We start from the raw sequence: 19,995 nt of genomic DNA on the forward strand, positions 1-19,995 counted from the left end.
TGCTGCACGGGTCAGAAAACTGCATCTCAGAGACAGAAAATGACTTTTTCCAAGTGACAGGGTGAGTTGGTGGTCAAGTCTGCTCCCCTGTCTGGGATGCATAGACACTCTTGGCTTCTCGAGTGCCTAGAGGATTTGGTCCCAGGGATACTTATCCTTTCAGACAGCAGCCTCTGAGAACCTTTTATGCCAGTATATTGCTAAAGTGAAACCTGGCTACTAGAGAAAGCCTCTCTGTGTTTAAATTCAAATGTGTGGTTTGTCAGAAAAGTAAGGATTTTACTGCTGTTATTTAAAAAATGGTTCTGTAAACATCATGAGGGCAAGGACACCTGTCTTATTCACCACTGCATTCTAAGTACCGGTCAGGTGCTGGACACATGGTAGGTACCCAGTCATTATGGTTGAATTAACTGGTTAAGGAAACTAGAAAGTAATTCTTCCAGAAGAAAAAAGTTGAGCATGAAACTTGGTATTCTCTCCATTTTGCATCCATATGGGGGGAAGATGCAGGGAGGCTTAGATTTTAGAATGATGATGGGAGTGTTAGAATGACAAACTAAGGGATTTTTCTGGTTCCAGTAACTTGGTATGGATTAAAAAGCAACAACTTTCGTCACTCAGCACTCATGGTGTTTTCCTCAATTTACAAAGTAATAAGAGTTGGCATGAAACTTGAGAGTTATTCATATCCTTGTAGGGTTTAACTTAAGTGGACATGTCACAAGAAATGTCCTAATAAAGCTTTGATTATGAAATTACCAATTTTCCATCTGCCAACAATATTAGGGAAAAGGCTACTTTATTGTACTTAGGAGTTTGCCTCTTCTTCAACTTGCTTTTTACAACTTCACTCATCAATGGTTTTAACAATGTGTTCTATTCCATTCCAGGATGTGGGAGTCAATCATGTGTAACAAAAGGCCACCACTGCCACATGCCCTAAGACATGAACAAACCCCTCATAAGCTGAGTCAGCAGATCTAAATTGATAGCCAGACAGCAGAGGCTGAGGACAGCACCTCCCTCAAAGCCAAACAACAGGGGTTCCTGGACTGGGCCATTCTTTAGAGGCCCCACTCCGGCCTTCCTCTGGCCTTGGGGCTCTTCACAGGGCAAGGATTTCACAGGCCCAAGAGAAGATACCAGACCAAAGCTCAGGGCTTCCTTCTGAACCACACACTCTGGGTTCCTGTCTGGACCTCTGCCCAGGGTTTCCCCCTGCAAGATTGGAGCCAACCACCCCTCTAGCGCGCGCGCACACACACACACACACACACACACACACACACCCCTAGACTGAAGGGGCAGCAAGGCTGGGCCGCAAGAGCTGGCACCACCACCACTCCTACCCTTGTGTGCACACCAGACACTCTAGATTCAAATTGGGGGCTTGGGTAGGAGGAGCAGAGGGGTGGGCGGGGGCGAGGGACAGTCCTCCCTGCTCCAGTATATTCCAGCTCAGGTATCTGCAGAGTCTGAAGTTCTAAATTTAGAAGCTGATTTTCTAGGTTGTCATAAAAGGTATTATGTCTCCCAAATTACAATTCCTAAGACCCCCCCAAATAAATGCCAATATCTTACTTCTTACCTGGCTTCATTTCAGTTTGGTTAACAGTATTTTGTCAAGGATGAAAGAAAGAACATACAAGTTTGCAGCTTTGCTTATAACTCTTGAATACTTAGCCATATACTATGGAGGAATGAAGTAAGAAATGGAGCCCTCCATTCCCACTCCCACCCTGGGCCCCTCTGAAGTCAAGGCTGAGCGGAGAAGGCACTTCTCCCTATGGAGGCCCTGGGAGCCCACTGCTGCAGGGTACAAAGCCTTCGGGGAGGGAGCCGGCAGCACTAATCCCAGAGCAGCCTCCAATCTTTCTCTGAGAGAAGGAAAGAGGGACTTTCCTGGGAAGTGGGGTGAGTTGCCCTGGTCATTGCAGTTCCTAAAAGTCAGCTGTTTCCAAACAGGGAAGAGAAGGAGATGAAATCAAAGAGCTTGTGCTGGGGAGGCAGAGGGGGCCTAAATGGACTTTAAAAGGGCCTAGAGGGGTGACTTTCTTTTGCTGATTGTCTACGAGGCTTGGAAGGACTTTGAGAGAAGGTGGAAGGGGTGGAGTAAGAGGGCAGAGGCAATCCTGGTTTTCCCTTACCTTAGGGCTGCTCGGCTGAAGGAGTGGGGTTGGGCTCTAGGTCAGGTGGCAGCAGAGGTCGCTGGGTCCAGAGGAGTTCCCAGGACAAGACTCTTAGGACTGCCCATCACTTCCAGCACGCAGGGCGTACTTCTCCATGAGGCACAGTGCAGTGCCTAGAAGCCACAATATTTCTAGGGGCCCTCAAAAATGTTTTTATTTTAGTTGTCTTTCAAAAATCAGAAGAAAAAATGAATAGAATACAAATGAGTATACAATCACGAATCCAGCCGGAATTACATTTGTTTTTATGCCAATGTAGTCATAAAGTATAAATTTTAATATTTCTCTCCAGGGGGAGGACTCATGAGGGCGAAGTGCCCACAGAAGTCACGCTGTGGCCCTGGGCAGCAAGAGGCCTTCTGAGGGCTGCAGCCCCATGGGGAAGACGCAGCTCAGATCTGAGGACTAACTCCACCAAAGCTGTGAGTGTAACAGCGGCCAATTGAATGTAGGAATCCAGTTAAAGCACTTAGCACCAGTCCAGGAACACAGCAATAAGTACAGGGTATCCTGGTAACTGCTCATGACCATTGGCCACCAATAAATGGTTGAGTATGCTGGGTAAGAGCACAGGCTTTGAAGCCAGACAAATCTAGGTTTCCATCCCTGCTTTGCATCTCACCAAAGCTGTGACTTTAGGCAAGAATCTCAGTTTCTCCAGCTGGAAAATGTGGATAATACCCTCAGAGGACAGTACAGAGCCCCACACATAATAGCTGCTCAATGAATGGTAACGATGAATACTGACAGTTTCAGGACCAGCCAAAAGGCAGGTACCCACAGGGTAAATGAGAAGCATCTCCCATCCCAGAACATCTCCCCTCCCCAGCCTGTCCCTCATTGCTTCAAATCTGCTGTGCGAACTGATGTTTGTTAAAATGTAGACAAGATTCCCAAGAGCAAAGTAAGACAGTGAGCTTGGGGGAATGGGTGTGAAGGCAGAAGCTTGCCAGAGCCTCACCACGCCCGTCAGCTCAGCATCCAGGAGGCATAAGTAGCACTGGGGCAGGGGCTCTGGAATAATCTGAATGACAGATTCTTGATCCAGGACTAGAAAAAAAAAGAGAGAGAGAGAGAGATTGAAGGAAAGAGATGGGCTACCAGCCAGGGAGAGGCAACTTGCAAACGTTTCCACTCTCACAGGTGATCTTACTACTCAGCCAGATGGGTTGGTTCATCTTCCCATTTGCATTAATATGCCCTCCAGAGGTCATTTCATCCTTCCCTCTGCCTCCAGACAGGATGACTAAGAAACCCAAGGGATACCAGTGGACCTACTTGCTTTTAGGGTCTCTAGGGAAGGGGAGCTTCACAGCCCCTTCCTCCTCTTTCCCTGCACATTTTAGGCAGTTTCCAATTATGTCCCAGAAATGGCATGGAAGCCACAAAACTTTCTAGGGATATAAAAATCCTACATCAGCCTCTGTCTCCCCTTCTTCTCCTGCCCTTTCTGCTCATCTTAGTTGCACCTCAGAGCTCCCACCTACAGAAGACCCACTTAGGAGGAACCAATTCACAGAGGGCATTTTGCAAATTTTTTTTGTAATTGCTGGATTTTTAAAAATCTTTTTATGCTAGGATAGAAAAAAAAATCAGCTGAATCCAGACCAATAACCTGTCTTTCTAAAAACATTACATTATTGGACTAAAATCAACCAAATATTTTAATTTCCCAAACCAAACAACATGTGCAGATCTAGGCTCTAAGTTTTGTACCCTTCTCCCAACCAACTCATCCCTGACGCAGAACAAGAGTAAAACCAAACAAACAGGAGAGGAAGAGCGGGCAGAGCAAAGCTCATTCCTTCCAGGACAGCTGCCTGATTTCCATCAGGCCAAGTCTGAGACTTTTGTGGCCCAGCCACATGGTCGATTATGATTTGGAGGCTGACAGCACCGCACAGGCATCTACAGAAGCTAGAACCTTCTGATGGCTGCCCACACACAGAGAAAAGCAGGGTTTGTTTCAAACAAAAATCATATCATGAGATTAAGGCATCAATCAGCAAACATCAGGGCTATGCGCAAAGAACCTTAGAGATAATTTCTTCAAAAGATTTGGCTTTGAAAATTAGCAAATAGGTCCTGGAGAGATAAAGCAACTTGACCAGCAGGGCTTTGAGGCAGGACCTACCTTGTCAGGACTAGGATCCAAGGGGTCCCAATCCCAGCCCAAAGCTGTCTTCATGACCCCATTTGCCTCCCTGACCCCAACTGAAACCCCAGCAGCCAAGGGGAAAGTTCTAGGTCTCGCCGCACTTGCATTTGCAGTATCAAAACTAAGCTGAACCCAAATCGTCTCCTCCCCCACCCACCTTTCACTCAACAATAGCTAAGTGAACTCAGCTGAAAGTTTCCAAAGAATTTCACTTTGGGGCCAAGCCCAGAGATGGAAACTTTTAGCCTGAGAAGGGAATTTAGCAGGACGCACAGCAAGTGAAAACAGAAGGGTGGAATTAGGCAAGAGAAGGGCATCACAGCTTCCGCACAGCTGTCTCGTGGAGGCCCAGCACCATGCCTGGTCTAATCTGCAATTTCCCCCCAAAGGCTGCTGCAGCTCTGGGCATATGCACAGCCCTGGCAGGAGGGCACTGGTCTTCTATACCTAGGGCCTTGGTAATGTAGTCTCTGCCCTTTTCGCTCTGTGACTAGACACTCATCACTTCTTTCAGAGATATCACTGATGGCTCTGAGCTGGGCTTTCCCAGGGGTTTGACTATGCCTGGCCTGCTATGGGGGCCACTGGGGGCTGCAGGAAGAGGTACCAAGGCACCTACGGGGTCCCTTGCTAGCCCCAGAGGAGGCCCTCGAATGACTCAGTCTTTCAAGCAAGTGGGACAGATAGAGACTGGAGAGAAATCTCTTCTTACTGGGACCACCAAACTTCCCATTCGCGTCTCCAAATGGACCTAGGCATTTCACCACAGAAAGAATGCTGCTCCAAAGAAGGCTGAGAGTCCAACAGCACCTGCTAGGCGGCTGTCAGAGTGAAATGAAATAATGGCTCAGAGCCTGGTGCTCAAAATGGACCATTGACCACTAGAACAAAAGCCCATTGAAGCAGGGCACCAGCTGGCTCTGTATCCCAGAGTCTGGCACTCTACCTGGCACACAGTGGTGCCTAATTAATCCTAGATGAATGCACATGCATGCATTGACAGCAAGTGAAGTGCTGGGGGACCCAGCCACACACCCACGACCAGTAGCCAGTCCCCGGCTCCAGGACAGTATAGGAGATATCTCTGTAACATGGAGGCTGCTCCCTGTCAAGGCTGTGACCCCGTGAACTTGAGGATCCCCCAGGAAGGATGCCCAGGAAAGAGCTTCCCTCAAGGGTTGAAAGCAATAAGGTGGGCCAATTAGGAGTTCACCGGCAAGCCCAATCCCTGGGAGACTGATTCACCCTCATACCCCACACAGGGCATGAATACTTTACCATGAGTGCCCCTCTCAGAGTCTCAAGAGGCAAATTGGATTTTTTTATTATTGATATATTTTTATTTACTTCTGTCCTTTATATTCTGGTAAATATATATAACATTACATTTCCCATGTTAGCCATTTTTAAGGGTACAGTTCAGTGGCATTAAGGACATTTACATTGTTGTACAACCATCACCATCCTCCTTTTCCAGAAATGTTCTAATTATCTCAAAATGAAACTTTCTACCCATTAGATAACAGCCTCCCATCCTCCCCCTCCTCCTAGGCCCCAATAGTCACTGTTCTATTTTCTGTCTCTGAATTTGACAACTCTGGATACCTCCTACATGTGGAATCATATAATATTTGTCCTTTTGTGTTCAGCTTACTTCATTTAGCATAATGTCTTCAAGGTCCATCCATGTTGGAGCAGATGTCAGAATTTCCTTCCTTTTTGAGGCTGGATAATATTCTATTTGCATGGAAATGCCACGTTTTGTTGAGTCATTCATCCATTGATTGACAGTTGGGCTGCTTCCACCTTTTGGCTCTGGTGAATTATGCTGCTACGAACACGGGTGAGCAAACAGAAAGGCGGTTTTTGGAAGGGAGGGAAAGGAGCTCTGGGTTAGGGGCCAAGCCAAGGAAAAGAGCACTGAGATCCCTCAACTTGGGGGAAGGTGATGAGAAGAAGCCACACTGACCCCATCCTGTCTCCACCTGCCTTTGCACCTTACTGGGAATGGGCTGTAACTAAGGCTAAAACTAAAATGAGTACATATCGGGGAGAAGCACATGCATAGGAACAAAAGCAAACATAAGATGAGACTTATTCCATGCCAGGCAATGTCCTAACCACCTTACACCCATTAATTCTCTTAACCCTCCCAATGGCCTTCTGCACAAATACTGTCAATGGCCGTGTTTTACAGGAGAGGAAAACAGGGCACAAAGAGATGAAGTCGACTGCTCAAGTCACCAGCCAGCAAGAGGCAGAGCCAGGATTCGAACTTAGAACTTCAAGTCTATGTTTAAATCCAGCCCCGGAGGGTGGAGGAGGGGAAATGTTCTCATGCCCTGATCCATCAGTGTCTTCCACCAGCAGAGAGAAAGAGGAATTGAAAGTAAAGATTCAGGAAGAATTGGTCTTCCTGAGAGATGTCAGGCCCACTCTGGCTGAAGTCTTGTGGGGTTTAAGAAGCTGTGGGCCCCAAAAGGGGCTGGAGGGGGTGACTGGTCCTGAGAGGAGAAAGGGTGTAATTCTGAAGCCAAGAGGGCTCCCGGATGGGAAGCCCTCTTGGCAGCCTAGGTCTCTGCGGGTCCACTTGCTTTGGGAACCACAAAGCCAAAATGTAAAGGAATCTATTTTCTAAGGAAAACACATACTTATACATTCTGAGTAATTTCCCGTGGAACAAGGAAAAAATAAACACCACAACCCAAATGGTTTTTTGCTTACAAATGGGTTCAAGTAGAGAAGTGGGAGAATAAAATATAGGGTCAGGGGAAAACTCTCTACTGATTCCAAAACTCAGAAACAGCCTGGAGGCTTGAGAGAGTGGGAGAGATGGGGAGGGCTGGGGAGTGAGGTGCCCAGAGTCAGGGGCTTCCTGTCTCCTCTTCTAAGAGCTGCTTGCCCACCCTCAGAGGACCAGAGGAGGAGAAACTCTGGAAGCACAGCCATAAGACCAGACTGGGTTCGACAGCCAAGGGATTGTATAAGTCAGCCACCAGAGGTGGTGCAGGTAGGTAAAGATGAAAGCAATGGTCCCATTGTCATCAGCTGGGTAGTCAGGGAAGAGTAGGTGGATTAGGGGCCAGGGCCCAAAAACAGGAAAATTAAGTGGAAAGCTGCAGATCACAGGCATCATTCAAAGGAACTCATCAAAGAGAAAATGGTAAAGGACAGTGTAATTGTGAACAAATCACGTCACTTTCCTGGACCCCGATGAGTCTCCCGTATAAACAATGGGGGTACACTATTTGATTTCTACCATTGATAATTCCAAATTAGATGAGGAGATAACTGGGGGGACAGAGTTACAGAATGGGGGATGGGACTGGAGGATGAGTACTGGGGCCTGAGGATGGGTACTCAAGAGCCAAGAGAATTTGGAACAGCTAAGAGTCAATTTGCACTGCAAATAAGACCCAGGGAGAACATCCTGACTGGCAAGGGTCCCAGGTTATTGAAAGTTTGGCAGCACCAACATTCAGAGCAGCTGGCCTGGATTTGCTCTAGCAAAAGATTCACACCATGTGGGGACTGCCAGGTCTCCAGGGCCCCAAGGGCCCCACTCTGCCTGAGGCAGCCTGAAGAGGTTGAGATTCCCTGGCCAGCAGTGACCTACCTGTTCCAACTACACTGCACTTCACTGGTGAAAAGTCCTCTGGCCTACTAGGACCTCATTTGGCCCTCACAGCAGCCTGGTGAAGAAGGATGAATCCTCATTCCCATTTTACAGATAAGGAAACTGAGGTCTAGAGAAGACCGGTCTTGGTAAGCCACATGCCTAGCAGAGCCAGGAATGAGCTCATGTCCTGCCTTGTTCGAGAAGAAGGCACCACACGGAGCATGGAGGGGTGTCATTGTTCCCCAGTGTGTGCCTGGTTGGGGGGACAGAATGTCAAAGGCAGGAACCCCATCTTGTCCTCCGCACAGTCCCTAATTCTCTTCCCCCAGACCCACTGGAAGGTACTGGAGGCAAGGAGGCCCACTGGGAAGAACACTAGACCCAGGAGACCTGTGTCCAAAGCTGCCTGCCCTTGGGCAAGTCGGTTTCCACATTTGTAAAAGTAGTGGTTGCACTAGATTAGTAGTTTCCAGTATTTCAGCATCAGATCCTTGCTTTTGCCCAGTGAATCTTACTAGACCCCTTGCTAAAAAGAGAAAAAGGAGGGCCACTCCAGATGAATCAGAGTAGAAACTTGGCAGGGCTAGATTCTCATCAAATTTCCATCCACCCCCTGAGGCCCCTCCACAGGACCAAAGTCAACGCGGAGCCCAACTTGCAAACCATCCAATTTCCCAGTCCCCTTCAGGGCCTTCATCCTTCTCTACAGAGCCACTTAAGGACAAAACTTCTCAAATCCCGATGTGGGCCTGCACTCTCTTCTCCTACATGCTCAGCCACCACTGAAATGCTGTCAACTTCCAAATTATAATTCCAAGTCACAACAAATGCCTACCCAACACCTACCCTTGGTTGTCTGTATTAGTTATCTACTGCTGTATAACAACTTATAACCAAATTTAGCAGCAAACACTTATCATCTCACACAATTTCTTAGGATCGGCAATCTAGGAGCAGCTTAGCCAGCAGTTCTGGCCCAAGTTCTCTCACAGGGCACAGTCAAGATGTTAGCTGGGGCTGTATCATCTGAAGGCTTGACTGGGGCTTGAGGATCTGCTTCCAAGAGGGCTCACCCCACTCTCATACTGGCAAGTTGGTGCTGGCTTGTGGCAGGAGGCCTCAGGTCCTTGCCACATGGCCCTCTCACAATGTGGCAACTGATTTCCCCTATAGTGAGTGTTCCAAGGGAGAGTAACCAACATGGAAGCCACAGTGCTTTTTATGACCTGCCTTGAAAACCAGACGTGATCACTATCACCATAATTCATTTATTAGAAGCAAGTTACTGAATCCAGCCCACAATGAAGGGGAGAGGAATCAAGCTCCACCTCTTAAATGGAGGAGTATCAAAGAATTTGTGGACTATTTTAAAACCACTACACTGTCCAAGGGCAGACTTATGAACTCCTCCCCCAAACCCAGTCTCATTCAGCTGGTGCCTATTACAGTAAACAATACCCACTTAAGGTAGCCAGGAGCCTAGGCCATCTCTTTTCTCATGCTCACACCCCTCAAGTCTAATCAAACACCAAGTCCTCTCATTCTCATCTCCTAACATCCTAGCCACTAGGTAGCAAAGATGATGGTTAAGAGTATGGGCTTCCTGGCCGGGTGCAGTGACTCACACCTGTAATCTCAGCACTTTGAGAGGTCAAGGCAGGAGGACTGCTTGAGACCAGGAGTTCAAGACCAGCCTGGGCAACATAGTGAGACCCCGTCTCCACTAAAAGAAATTTATAAATAAATTTTAAAAAGAATATGGGCTCCCAGACTGAACCCTGGCTCAACCAATTACTAAACCTCCACATGCCTGTTTCCTCATCTTTAAATGAGGAGAATAGTATCTACCATATTGTGAGGATTAAATATACCATGTAAAACCCACAGGACAGTGCCTGGCACATAGTAAATACTAAATAAATACTTGCTATCGTATTTCTCAAATTTGCACCTCTGTCCATCTGCACAGGTCTCAGCAATTGTCATCCTTCACCTAGATGACTTACACAGCCTCCTATTTGGTCTCCTTAAATCCACTCTGTTCTCAAATATGTTCTCCATAGAGCAGCCAAAGGGAGCTTTGCAAAGTGCATATTTAATTATGTTAAACATCCACCCTCCGCTACCATCGTTTAAAAGCCCTCAAAGGTTTCCCATTGCTCCTTAGGATGAAGATAAAGCCTTCCTCTCACTCCGCACAACCTGGGCCCTTGGCCCAAGTATCCAGCCACCTCCTGATAAGTCTCCCTGCTCTTCAGATTTTTGTCAAACACACCATGCTTCTATCTGCCACAGGGCCTTAGCCACGCTGCTCCCCTAGAGGAAAACTCATGTCTTCCCTCACACCACCTTACCTCACCTAGAAAAAGTCTAATCGCCTTTCCTATCTCAACACAGGTGTTATTGTGCAAAGAAATCCTCCCTGACTTCAAAATCTCCTTAGAACGCACATCCCAGTCTGTGATTATTTGAGTAACCCTCTCTCTCCCACTGGACACAAAGCTCCACATGAGCAGGGACCACACCTGCCATTGCTCACCATTCTTTGCTCAGCTCCTAGCCCATGCGTGGCACAAGGTCAGTTTCCAGGAAGTGTTTGTGGAATGAATAATTAGGTGCTCTTGCTCTCTCAGATATTGCAGGGAGAGTTCCAAGAGTCAGGGACTGGCCAACAGAAAAGGACCCACCCTCCAGGCTGGCCTCCTCCCACCTCACCCACCCTGGAGATGCTGAATCATCAAGTCACTCTTAGCTGGACCATGTCTCGCATAAACAAATATCAGACCCCTCTGGAAGTGCCATGAAGTGGGGCTTCCTGCCTCACTCTGGGACTGCCAGAGCTCTCCACACCACTGAGAAAATGATGGATGACTTTATCCATGGCTTCCTCAGATGCCGGGGAAAGGCTCAGATTTGCCCGGCTTCTGGAGGCTGCATTTCCTGAGTACAAACCCCTGGCCTTCTCCCCAGCTGCCCTCCCTGAAATCGGGGTCAGAAAACACATTCCCTTTCCATTAATTTATTTATTCACTGACTTCAGCCACCTTTCAGGGACTCTTTTTCTCCAAACTTCTGCGTGGGCCCCTGGGGGGCAGTGTGGGGTGGCAGAGAGCACATCCCACCTAAGTCTTGACCAGCTGTGCCACCAACATGCTTGTGGCCTTAGGAAATTTACTTTCTTTTCCTAATATAACACGACATCTGCCTGCTTCCTCCTGCAAGTGTTCAATACTCCATGTCTGCAATTATCTCCAAGTCACCTCTTTCTTTCATCTCTTTCCCCAGCCACTCTCTGATGCTGGTGGCACTCTCTGTCACACAGAAAGGACTATTCATCCCTGGAAAGATTGTGCACTGGTTCTGCGCTGAGCACAGAAATCCAAGTCTGTCCCACAGAGAAAAGAGAGCCTGCTTCTCACATCACACAAAGGCCTCCGTTTTGCCTGTGACCTCCACGGTCACCCTCCTTGGCCTTTCTTGTCCACTCAGCTAACTTCTTTATTTTGTGTCTGTTCACGCCATGCCTGCTGCTGATGTGCCCAATGTGAGGACCCTGTCTGCTTCCCAATGTCTGAGGCTCTCCTGTTCCTACCATAGAGTCACAGGTCCCCCAGACCTCCACCTGCAGCTCACCAGGTCACAAATCCCAGTGTGAATCCTTACAGGAAGCCAAAGAAAGGAGTTTCATCCCCCACCTTGGGACACAGCTCCCTTTGGCCTTGCAGCCCTGAGGCCCCGAGGCCTATGTGCATGGTCACTGGCCTCCTCCTGCCTTGGGCCCATCCTGAGGCCCTGTCTTGGTAACCTGCTTTGAGACCCAACTCCAAATGCCCAGCCCCCTTGTCTTGCTCTTGTTCCTGATTTGCTCTGAGGCCCTGCTGCTGGGGTACAGACATCCCCGGGCCACCTAAACTCCTGAAGATCACCTTCTCCAGAGCCTCAGAAGGTAGGCTAAGCCCACCCGGTGTGACATCTGACTCCATACCCTGTTCCTCTATCCACTCACCTTGGCCAAGACCTCCTATCCCTTGTCTTCTGGCCTGGATCACCCCCAGCACAGTCTACCTTGCCTGCCTCTCCCCTAGTTAAAAGTCTCCCTCAGTTTGCTCCCTGCAGGGGGATGACCCTAAATATTCCCCAAACTACTCCTTGTCAAGCATTTCTAGGGCCCCAGAGTAGATCTGAAAGAGACTTTTAGCTCTTGCCCTAAGATATAATGTTCCTTTTCTTATATCCCTGTGTTCAAACTATTTATCATTCAACAAACTTTTTTTTAAGAATCTAATCTGTGCTGGCTTCTATTTTATGCACTGGGGTTGAAGCAATGAACAAAACAGAGAGGAATCTCTGCCCTCATGGGTTTGCACTTCAGTGAAAGCCCACAAGACATGGAGTCAAACTCCAAAAAGAGAATTTCCTCTGCCTGTCCTGAGGCCTCTCCACTTACCAAGTGGAGTCAACCTTTCTGGTACTGCCATCTTGAATCTCAAAGCATCGAGCTCCATTATTGTCTCCCTCCAAGCTCCACTCCTGTTCCAGCTGTTGCTCCCCATGGTTTCCCCTTTGGGGGAGGAACAATTGTGCCCCCTTTGGCTCCTCCAATATCTCCACTGCTTTTCCTTCCCCCTTCCTGCTGCCTCCTCCTCTTCCTGGGTCAGATTCACTAGTCAGCGCTTTTACCCCTGAGGAACATCCTCTGTCCCCTCTCCAGTAACCCACCCCCCTCCCTTTTGTTCTGTCTCATCAGCAAGGCGAGCCTGCACTGCCCTCCATGCAGATTTTCTCCTCCTCAGAGGCTGCCACTGGAGTCCACAATGACAGGGGAGCTGAACATTTCCCAGTCAGTCGCCAGCCCTCAGCAGAGCTTGGCCTGAGGCCCATGCAGGCATCTCAGGAGAGGAAAATCAACTTTCCTGGACCCAGCCCTGGCTTTCCAGTGAGATCCCACAGCCTCCGCAGGCTGCTGGCATCCACTCCGGAAAGGACATATGGGTGGTAAACAGGACTGTGTGTGCCCTGCAGCCTCCACAGGGCAAAGGCCTGGCCCTTGCCATAGGAGCAGATCTGACATATGTGCGGTGGTTCTGGTGCATAACCACCCAGAACATGGTGCAGAGCCAGCCTGGGCCTTCGGGACCCCTGAGTCACAGAGCAGCCAAAGAACTCCCAAGGGCTCTGAAGGTGGGACAGGGCAGGGATCTGCAATGCCATGGTACCATTGCCTCTTACCTCCCATACAAGGAACTATTCTGTATGGCCTGGCCCCTCAGGTTCCTATGGCCCTGGCATAGACAATAAGAAATAGCCTACCTCCCTTCTTTTGCCCCCAAAAAGCACTCAAAATGAGAGTCATCCATTCTCCTAGACCAAGCAACTAGGCAGATACCAGCTCACAGGTGAGTGGAGGCTCATACCAGCCTGCCCTACCTGCCAGCTTCACCAGAGTCTGGGCATTCTTAGGCCCCTTCATTATGCTGGGGGCCCTCCAGACCTAATTTTGGGCTATCACTAGCACCCAGCCACCCTCTCCATTGGGCTGAGACCCCATGTGAGTGAAGAGGACAGGCTGCGATGGGAGTCGCTCTCCCAGTCAGGCACAGAGAGCACCCTGCAAGTCAGCACATTTGGTCAAGACAAAGAAGGGCTGCTACAGAAATCTAAGTGGATATCTGACACTGGGGCAGTGGAACTCCACCCCTTTGGAAGATGGACTATAGGAGAATTATATCCTCCCTCACCAGGTTTCTTCTTCCCTGGTTAGAAGAGTTTTGAAGTCAACAACAGGGGCTAGTTCTGAAGCAAACCAGCTCTAAGCTATAGTGACCCGGAAACAGAAGCTAAGAAGGCAGTAGCTCACACCTGTAATCCCAGCAATTTGGGAGGTCAAGGCAGGAGGATCATTAGAGGCCAGGAGTTTGAGGCTGCAGTGAGCTATGATCATGCCATTGTACTCCAGCCTAAGCGACAGAACAAGACTCTGTCAAGAAGAGAGAAGAAAGAAGAAGAGAAGGAGGAGAAGGAGAAGGAGAAGGAGGAGGAGGAGGAGGAGAAGGAGAAGGAGGAGGAAGAGGAGGGGGGAGGAGGAGAAAGAAGAAGAAGAGGAAGAGGAGAAGGAGGAAGAGGAGGAGGAGGAAGAAGAAGGAGGAGAAGGAGAAGGAGAAGAAGAAGAAGAAGAAGAAGAAGAAAAGTAGTAGTAGTAGTAGAAGAAAAAACAGCAGCAGCAAAGAAGAGAACAGCAACTTTTTTTTTTTTTTTTTTTTTTTTTCTGAGATGGAGTCTAGCTCTGTCCCAGGCTGGAGTGCAGTGGTGCGATCTCGGCTCACTGCAAGCTCCGCCTCTCAGGTTCACACCATGCTCCTGCCTCAGCCTCCCGAGTAGCTGGGACTACAGGCGCCCACCACCACGCCCGGCCAATTTTTTGTATTTTTAGTAGAGACGGGGTTTCACTGTGTTAGCCAGGATGGTCTCGATCTCCTAACCTCATGATCCGCCCATCTCGGCCTCCCAAAGTGCTGGGATTACAGGCGTGAGCCACCGCGCCCAGCCGAGAACAGCATCTTTAGAAGACCCGCTATTCTGGGAGAAGAAAAGGGGCAAAAAAATGGTGATAACCTCATTACCCTTGGGAACCTAATAAGACTCTAACCAGGCCATAGCTGCCAGGAGAGGGGGTTAATGGTATTCAGAAGTTACAACTGAGGTGATGGCAGCTAGAGTATTACCAGGACCTTCCAAAGAAGGCTGAAGAGGAATTTAAGAGGGGGTGGGGAGCAGGCATCATCTTTCCTACAGATCAACACCAAAAAGATTACGATACAGACCTAGGAGGGAGAGAGTCCAGCTTCCAGATTCCAGACTGGGGGCCAGGAGGGTACATAATTCTGAGAGCCCTATCAGTCCTTCCCTGAAGCCGAGAGGATTCACCTACAGAAACACAAGGAAGGGAGGGTCTAGCCACCCCTTCCCCCAACATCCACTCTCACGGGCTTCTGGCAACCCATCTTTGTGGGCACAAGCCCCAGCATCCACAGCAGGGTCATTTTTACAAGGTGTGCACACCCCATGCCTCCCAGGGCTTTTGACACTCCCTAGAGGGACACTGCCAAGGCTCCTGGGTGCACCACAGGAGGCCCGTGGGTGCTATCCTGGAGCCAAGTTCAGCTGCTCCCCCAGCAGGAGCCCAGCCTCCTGACCGTGCGCCCCAGCTGGCTCTAGGGACTTGGGGAGGGAGGCTTCCACTTCCCTTTGTAATAAGGGGCTTGGATTAGCAATATTTCCCAACTATGATTTGAGGAACTCTGACCCCACTAGATGCTCCATGGCAAGAGGTTTCACTGGACAAATAATCCTGGGAAATGCTGCAACTCTACCAACCCTCTTGGGTTCTCCTTAGCATAGTAGAGGCTTTGAGCATCCTACAGTGAAGAGGAGAGGGAAAGCAGCTTAACTTTGGTGATGTTTTGTATTGGCCTCCACACATGAATTCTGTTCTAAGTGGTTTATCCCAAATCCTCTGGGTAAGGCACTATTGTAACCCCATTTTATAGAGCCATCCTCTGGGTGGCTCTGTGCTGCTCCTCTTGGCCCAGAGTTTCTCAAATGTCCCGTTCAAGCCTGGGACATTTGTCATGAGCATGGCTTTAGAAATTCTGGACAGGAGGACCTCTAAGACTAATTAGATGCTTTCCTCACACTGAGACAAGTCCCATGAAATTAGAGAGGGAGGGGAGGGGAAGAGAGAGAGAGAGACCGAGAGAGAAACAGAGCAAGAGAGACACACATCAAGAGAGACACACAGACATAGAGAGAGAGACACAGAGAGTGACGCAGAGAGACACTGAGAGACACATACAGAGACATGCTGAGAGGGAGACTGAGAGGAACAGAGACTGAGACAGAGAGAGACACTGAGAGACAGAGACATGAGAGAGACACTGAGAGACAGAGACATGAGAGAGACACTGAGAGACAGAAACACTGAGAGACAGAAACACTGAGACACAGAAACACTGAGAGACAGAGACAACATGAGAGAGACACTGAGACCCAGGGACACTGAGACACAGAGACACAGAGAGACAGAGACACTGAGAGCCAGGGACACTGAGATACAGAGACACTGAGAGACAGAGACTCTGAGACACTGAGACATACACACAGAGAGAAGGCAGCAGGGAGAGGAGACTGTAGCCATGGTTGTGAGGAGAACCTGCTGAGATGAGCTTTGTGAGTGAGCCTGTGCTTTTGGAGGGGAGATGAAGGCGGCTTGGGTAGGGGATCTCAAACCCACCTGGGCAAAGCCAGACCCCCCTTGGAATGGGTTTCCATTCACAAGTTGAGGAGGGCAATGCCTGTGCCAGTGAAAGAGGAACTCTCACGGAGGAAACAGGCAGATCCTCATCACCCTTCAGCTCCTCATGAGCAGCTCCTCATGGGCAGCTTGGCCTGAGTGAGGAGGACCCCAGAGTCCACCTGGGAAATCTTGGCCACCTGCTGGAGGGGGCAGCTTTAGGGCTTCGGGGCTAAAGAAGTAGGATAACTAGGGCCAGGATTGTAGGGACAAGGGAGCGCATGCTCAGTGACAGACCCAGGCTGAGTGTGAACGACCCAATCCCCTCCACCCAGCCATTTTCCCCAAATCACTCACATGCCTGCCCCCCTCAGCCCTGAACACCCAACCCCAGCCTGCACAGAAGACCTGCAGCCTGGAAGCAGGCAGGCTCGGAGCCCTGCAAGGGTTGGGGGTTGGCTCTGTCCATCTTTGGATCCCTACCCCCAGCCCTGTCCAAGACATTTGTCCTCAGAGGAGCTTTATTTGGTCTTCTCTCCATTTTTGTGCAAGCCTAGTGAGAAGCCATGGCCAGCAAGAGGAAGCAACAGCCACCTGCTTGGAACTCATTTGAGAGGGGCTGAAATAGGCCACCTGTCCCCAGGCTTCCCTCCCACGCAGTAGGTCACAGAGTCTGGCCACTAGGAGAAGGTCCGAGAATGTTAAGGTTTGAAGAGACCTAAGAGCCTAACCTTCCAGCGGAAGCCTCTGTCCCTCCAGGCTGGGGCAAAGAGGGCTGACCCCAGGTGGCAGCACGCGGGTCACATTTGATTCACATGATTTGGCCTCTGGTGAGCCTAAGCGCTGTGGAGCAAGGGGTGGGAGTTCCCACTCAGGAGTAAGACTGCCGGGATCTAAATCCCGGTTCTGCCACTTCCTATCTGAAAAACACATGCCTCAGTTTCCTTCTCTATGAAACACAGCCCCATCACCAGGCTGAGGGCAGACTCTTTGGGGCAGATCCTTTACCAGCCCATTTTGCAGATGAGGAAACTGAGGTGAATGAGCCGGCACTGGGACCCCACATGCTTCATTCCAAGCACAGAGATCTTGCCACTTCAGCAAGCCAACTTCCTTCCCCAGGGAAGGCTGGGAAACAGTAACTGGAGAAGGGGGCAGGAGGGTCTCTGCCTGGGTACAAGGCTCAAGGCTGGCCAGTCCTGCCATTCTTCTTGCCTCTGGTTTTTCCGAATTTTGCCTCTCCCTCTGGAAAGCCATTACAGGCAGGGCACTCCCAAGCCTCGTTTACAAAATTATAAGCTTCCTTTGTCCCCAGTCTCCTCTGGTTACAATAACACTCATCAGCTCTCCAGAGCTTTCAGGGGCATGGAAAATGTGACTTCACTCCTCAAGGATTTTGATTTAACAAAATGGCATTGGGGAAAGAAAATGAAAAAGAATGTCTCTGTCCATCCCTGATAGAAAAGGCAATAGGGCTCCAGCCTCACAGCCCAGAGTCAAGAGCCAAGAGCTCCCAGAGGGTCCAGAAGGCACAGACAGGGGACCCTCACTCCCCCTTGGACCCCACAGACTGGAAATCAGCCTCTCTGGGTGGGGCCTAAGGGGAAAAGGGAGGGAAAGGGTCACTGAAGACAGGTGCCAAAGGCAGGAAATAAATACATCCTGTCTTGCCATTCCCCAGTTTGACAACTTTATTATTCCTGTCCTTCCTTATTCAGTCAGTCCATCAGTCACTTGTCCTAAGTTCTTAAAACAAGTGACTCTGGTGTCCAACCACCTGGGATAGTATTCTGGCTCTGCCATCTTTCCAAGCTTCAGTTTTCTCATCTGCAAAATAGAGACAATGTAGTCTGGACTTTATAGAGCTGCTGTGAAAACTAATGAGATACCATGCTAAGGGCTTCACACCATGCCAGCAGATCAGAAGCTCTCAAGACATGGTAGCTCTTGGTGCTGTCACTCATGGGAATGGCAAAGCTTTGTCAAGCAGAGCAATGTGTCTGAGGCTGGACTGTTGGGAGTACCCATCTCATGGCACCTGCAGTCTAGAGACCCAGCCCTGGAGGCTCCTAGCTGGCCCATTACTTTAAGTCCTGAACACCAGGGCTAGTCTAATAGGTAGACTGGCAGGGTAAGGAGAAGGGCTTAGTGAGTGCTTGCTGCATACAAGACGCTGTGCAGGTGCTACGGAAAATTCAGAAATAGCAACTATAAATCAAACTCCACGATTTCAGGTATATGAGAAATATAATTTTCAAAAAAATTATTTAAGTCAAGTTAAATCCATCTCTGAGCCCCCATCCCACCTGAGACAGCAAATTTTGTCCTGGTCATTAATGGAACCCGCCCATCCTCTCTCTCACCAGCATCATTGGAAGGGATGCATGCGTGGTCACTGGCCATTTGTCCCCACTGGTTACGCTGAGATAACTGATGCAAGGCCACACAGTACCCAGGATCCCAGGGGCTCTGCTGCTTCTGTGCCAAACAGTGCCAGAGAAAGCTAGTCACAGACACATCACACTGTCAGCCCACTCTGAGGTCCTGCCCACCCTGGGCATTGCCAGGGAAAAGGGTGCTCTGCCTCCGGGACTCTTCCCTCAAAGGCACTCACATCTCAAAGAACTCAGGCTCCCAGAAAGGAAGAAAAAAGAAAAGAAAGCAATTCCTACTCCCTGGCCTGCAGCGGCAAGTCTCCCAAAGCAGGGATCCCAAAGGAGCAGGCTGTTTACATGGGGGTAGTTGGGGGCAGTAGAGACAAAAATATAAGGATAACAGAAAATGAATCGTCGTATCTCAGAGACGGCCCCTCTAAAGAGGTGACTTCCAGGGGCTCCCAACAAGACACCTGCACCCCCTCCACCTTCTACCCCTACCCGATCACCCGCAGGCAGAGGAAGCAGCAAACCACATGGTGACATTTCAGGACTAACAAAAAGCCCTCCAGGAAGTAAATCAATCTCCCCCAAGCTTCCTGAACACCTACACTCTCCTTCATCTAAGGCAGATGTCCTGAAGAGGTCTCTGCTGAAAGGGACCAGTTGACTTATCACTGTCACCTTGCTGAGGCCAGGGCAACAGGGAAGATAAGTGTTGACTGGGAAGCAATACTTATCCAAGAAAGAAACGGGTATTTAATACCTACTAGGTACCACCAGGTGATTTCACAAACAACCTACCTGTTCATCACAACCACGCAAAATGAGTGCTTCATTCCCCGTTATTGATGAGGAAACAAAGGTCCTGAGAGAGAGGCCAAGGTCACAGAGCTGTATTATGGCAAAGCTGGGAACACTCAGCCAATATTTAATAATAATACTATCACTTAGGGTACTATTATCATTCCCATTTTACAGAAGAGACTCTGAGGCACAGCAATTAAATTACCTGTAAGGGCCAAGAAGGGTGCCCCTGAGGCCTGGGCTGTTGATCCCCTCATTTTTCTGCCTCTGCATGAGAAGCAACTGGTTGGAAAGTCCCACCAGTTCTGAGAATTCATGTTCTGCCCGGATTCCTGCAAATGAGTAGGGAAGCACGACCAAGGATTCTGGTAGCTTTGCATAGGACTTAAAGACTCACATTATTTTGAAATACAGTTTTGTAAAAAATAAAAATGCAAATATTTAGAAACCAATTAAAGAGTATTGCTTTGGGGAGCAAAAGACAAAAACCCCCCGTGCCTCACTGTCTCCTCCCACTCACCCCCCGCATCAATTCAATGGCCTGGAATCCCTGC

At 49.2% G+C, this 19,995-nt stretch overlaps 1 protein-coding gene and 1 long non-coding RNA gene across 7 annotated transcripts in view; both read right to left on the bottom strand.

The window, feature by feature from the left end:
• The window catches only part of LOC101058385 (uncharacterized), a 527,851-nt gene that overhangs the window by 473,816 nt on the left and 34,040 nt on the right, over window positions 1-19,995 (bottom strand). The window lies entirely within an intron of this gene.
• On the bottom strand, window positions 15,544-16,248 carry LOC129143281 (platelet binding protein GspB). Its single transcript, XM_054678850.2, has one exon. The coding sequence runs from the start codon at window positions 16,161-16,163 to the stop codon at window positions 15,645-15,647; it is 519 nt and encodes a 172-aa protein (XP_054534825.2). The 5' UTR covers window positions 16,164-16,248; the 3' UTR covers window positions 15,544-15,644.

This window comes from Pan troglodytes, chromosome 13 (assembly GCF_028858775.2).
Source record: "Pan troglodytes isolate AG18354 chromosome 13, NHGRI_mPanTro3-v2.0_pri, whole genome shotgun sequence".
Lineage (NCBI taxonomy): Eukaryota > Metazoa > Chordata > Mammalia > Primates > Hominidae > Pan > Pan troglodytes.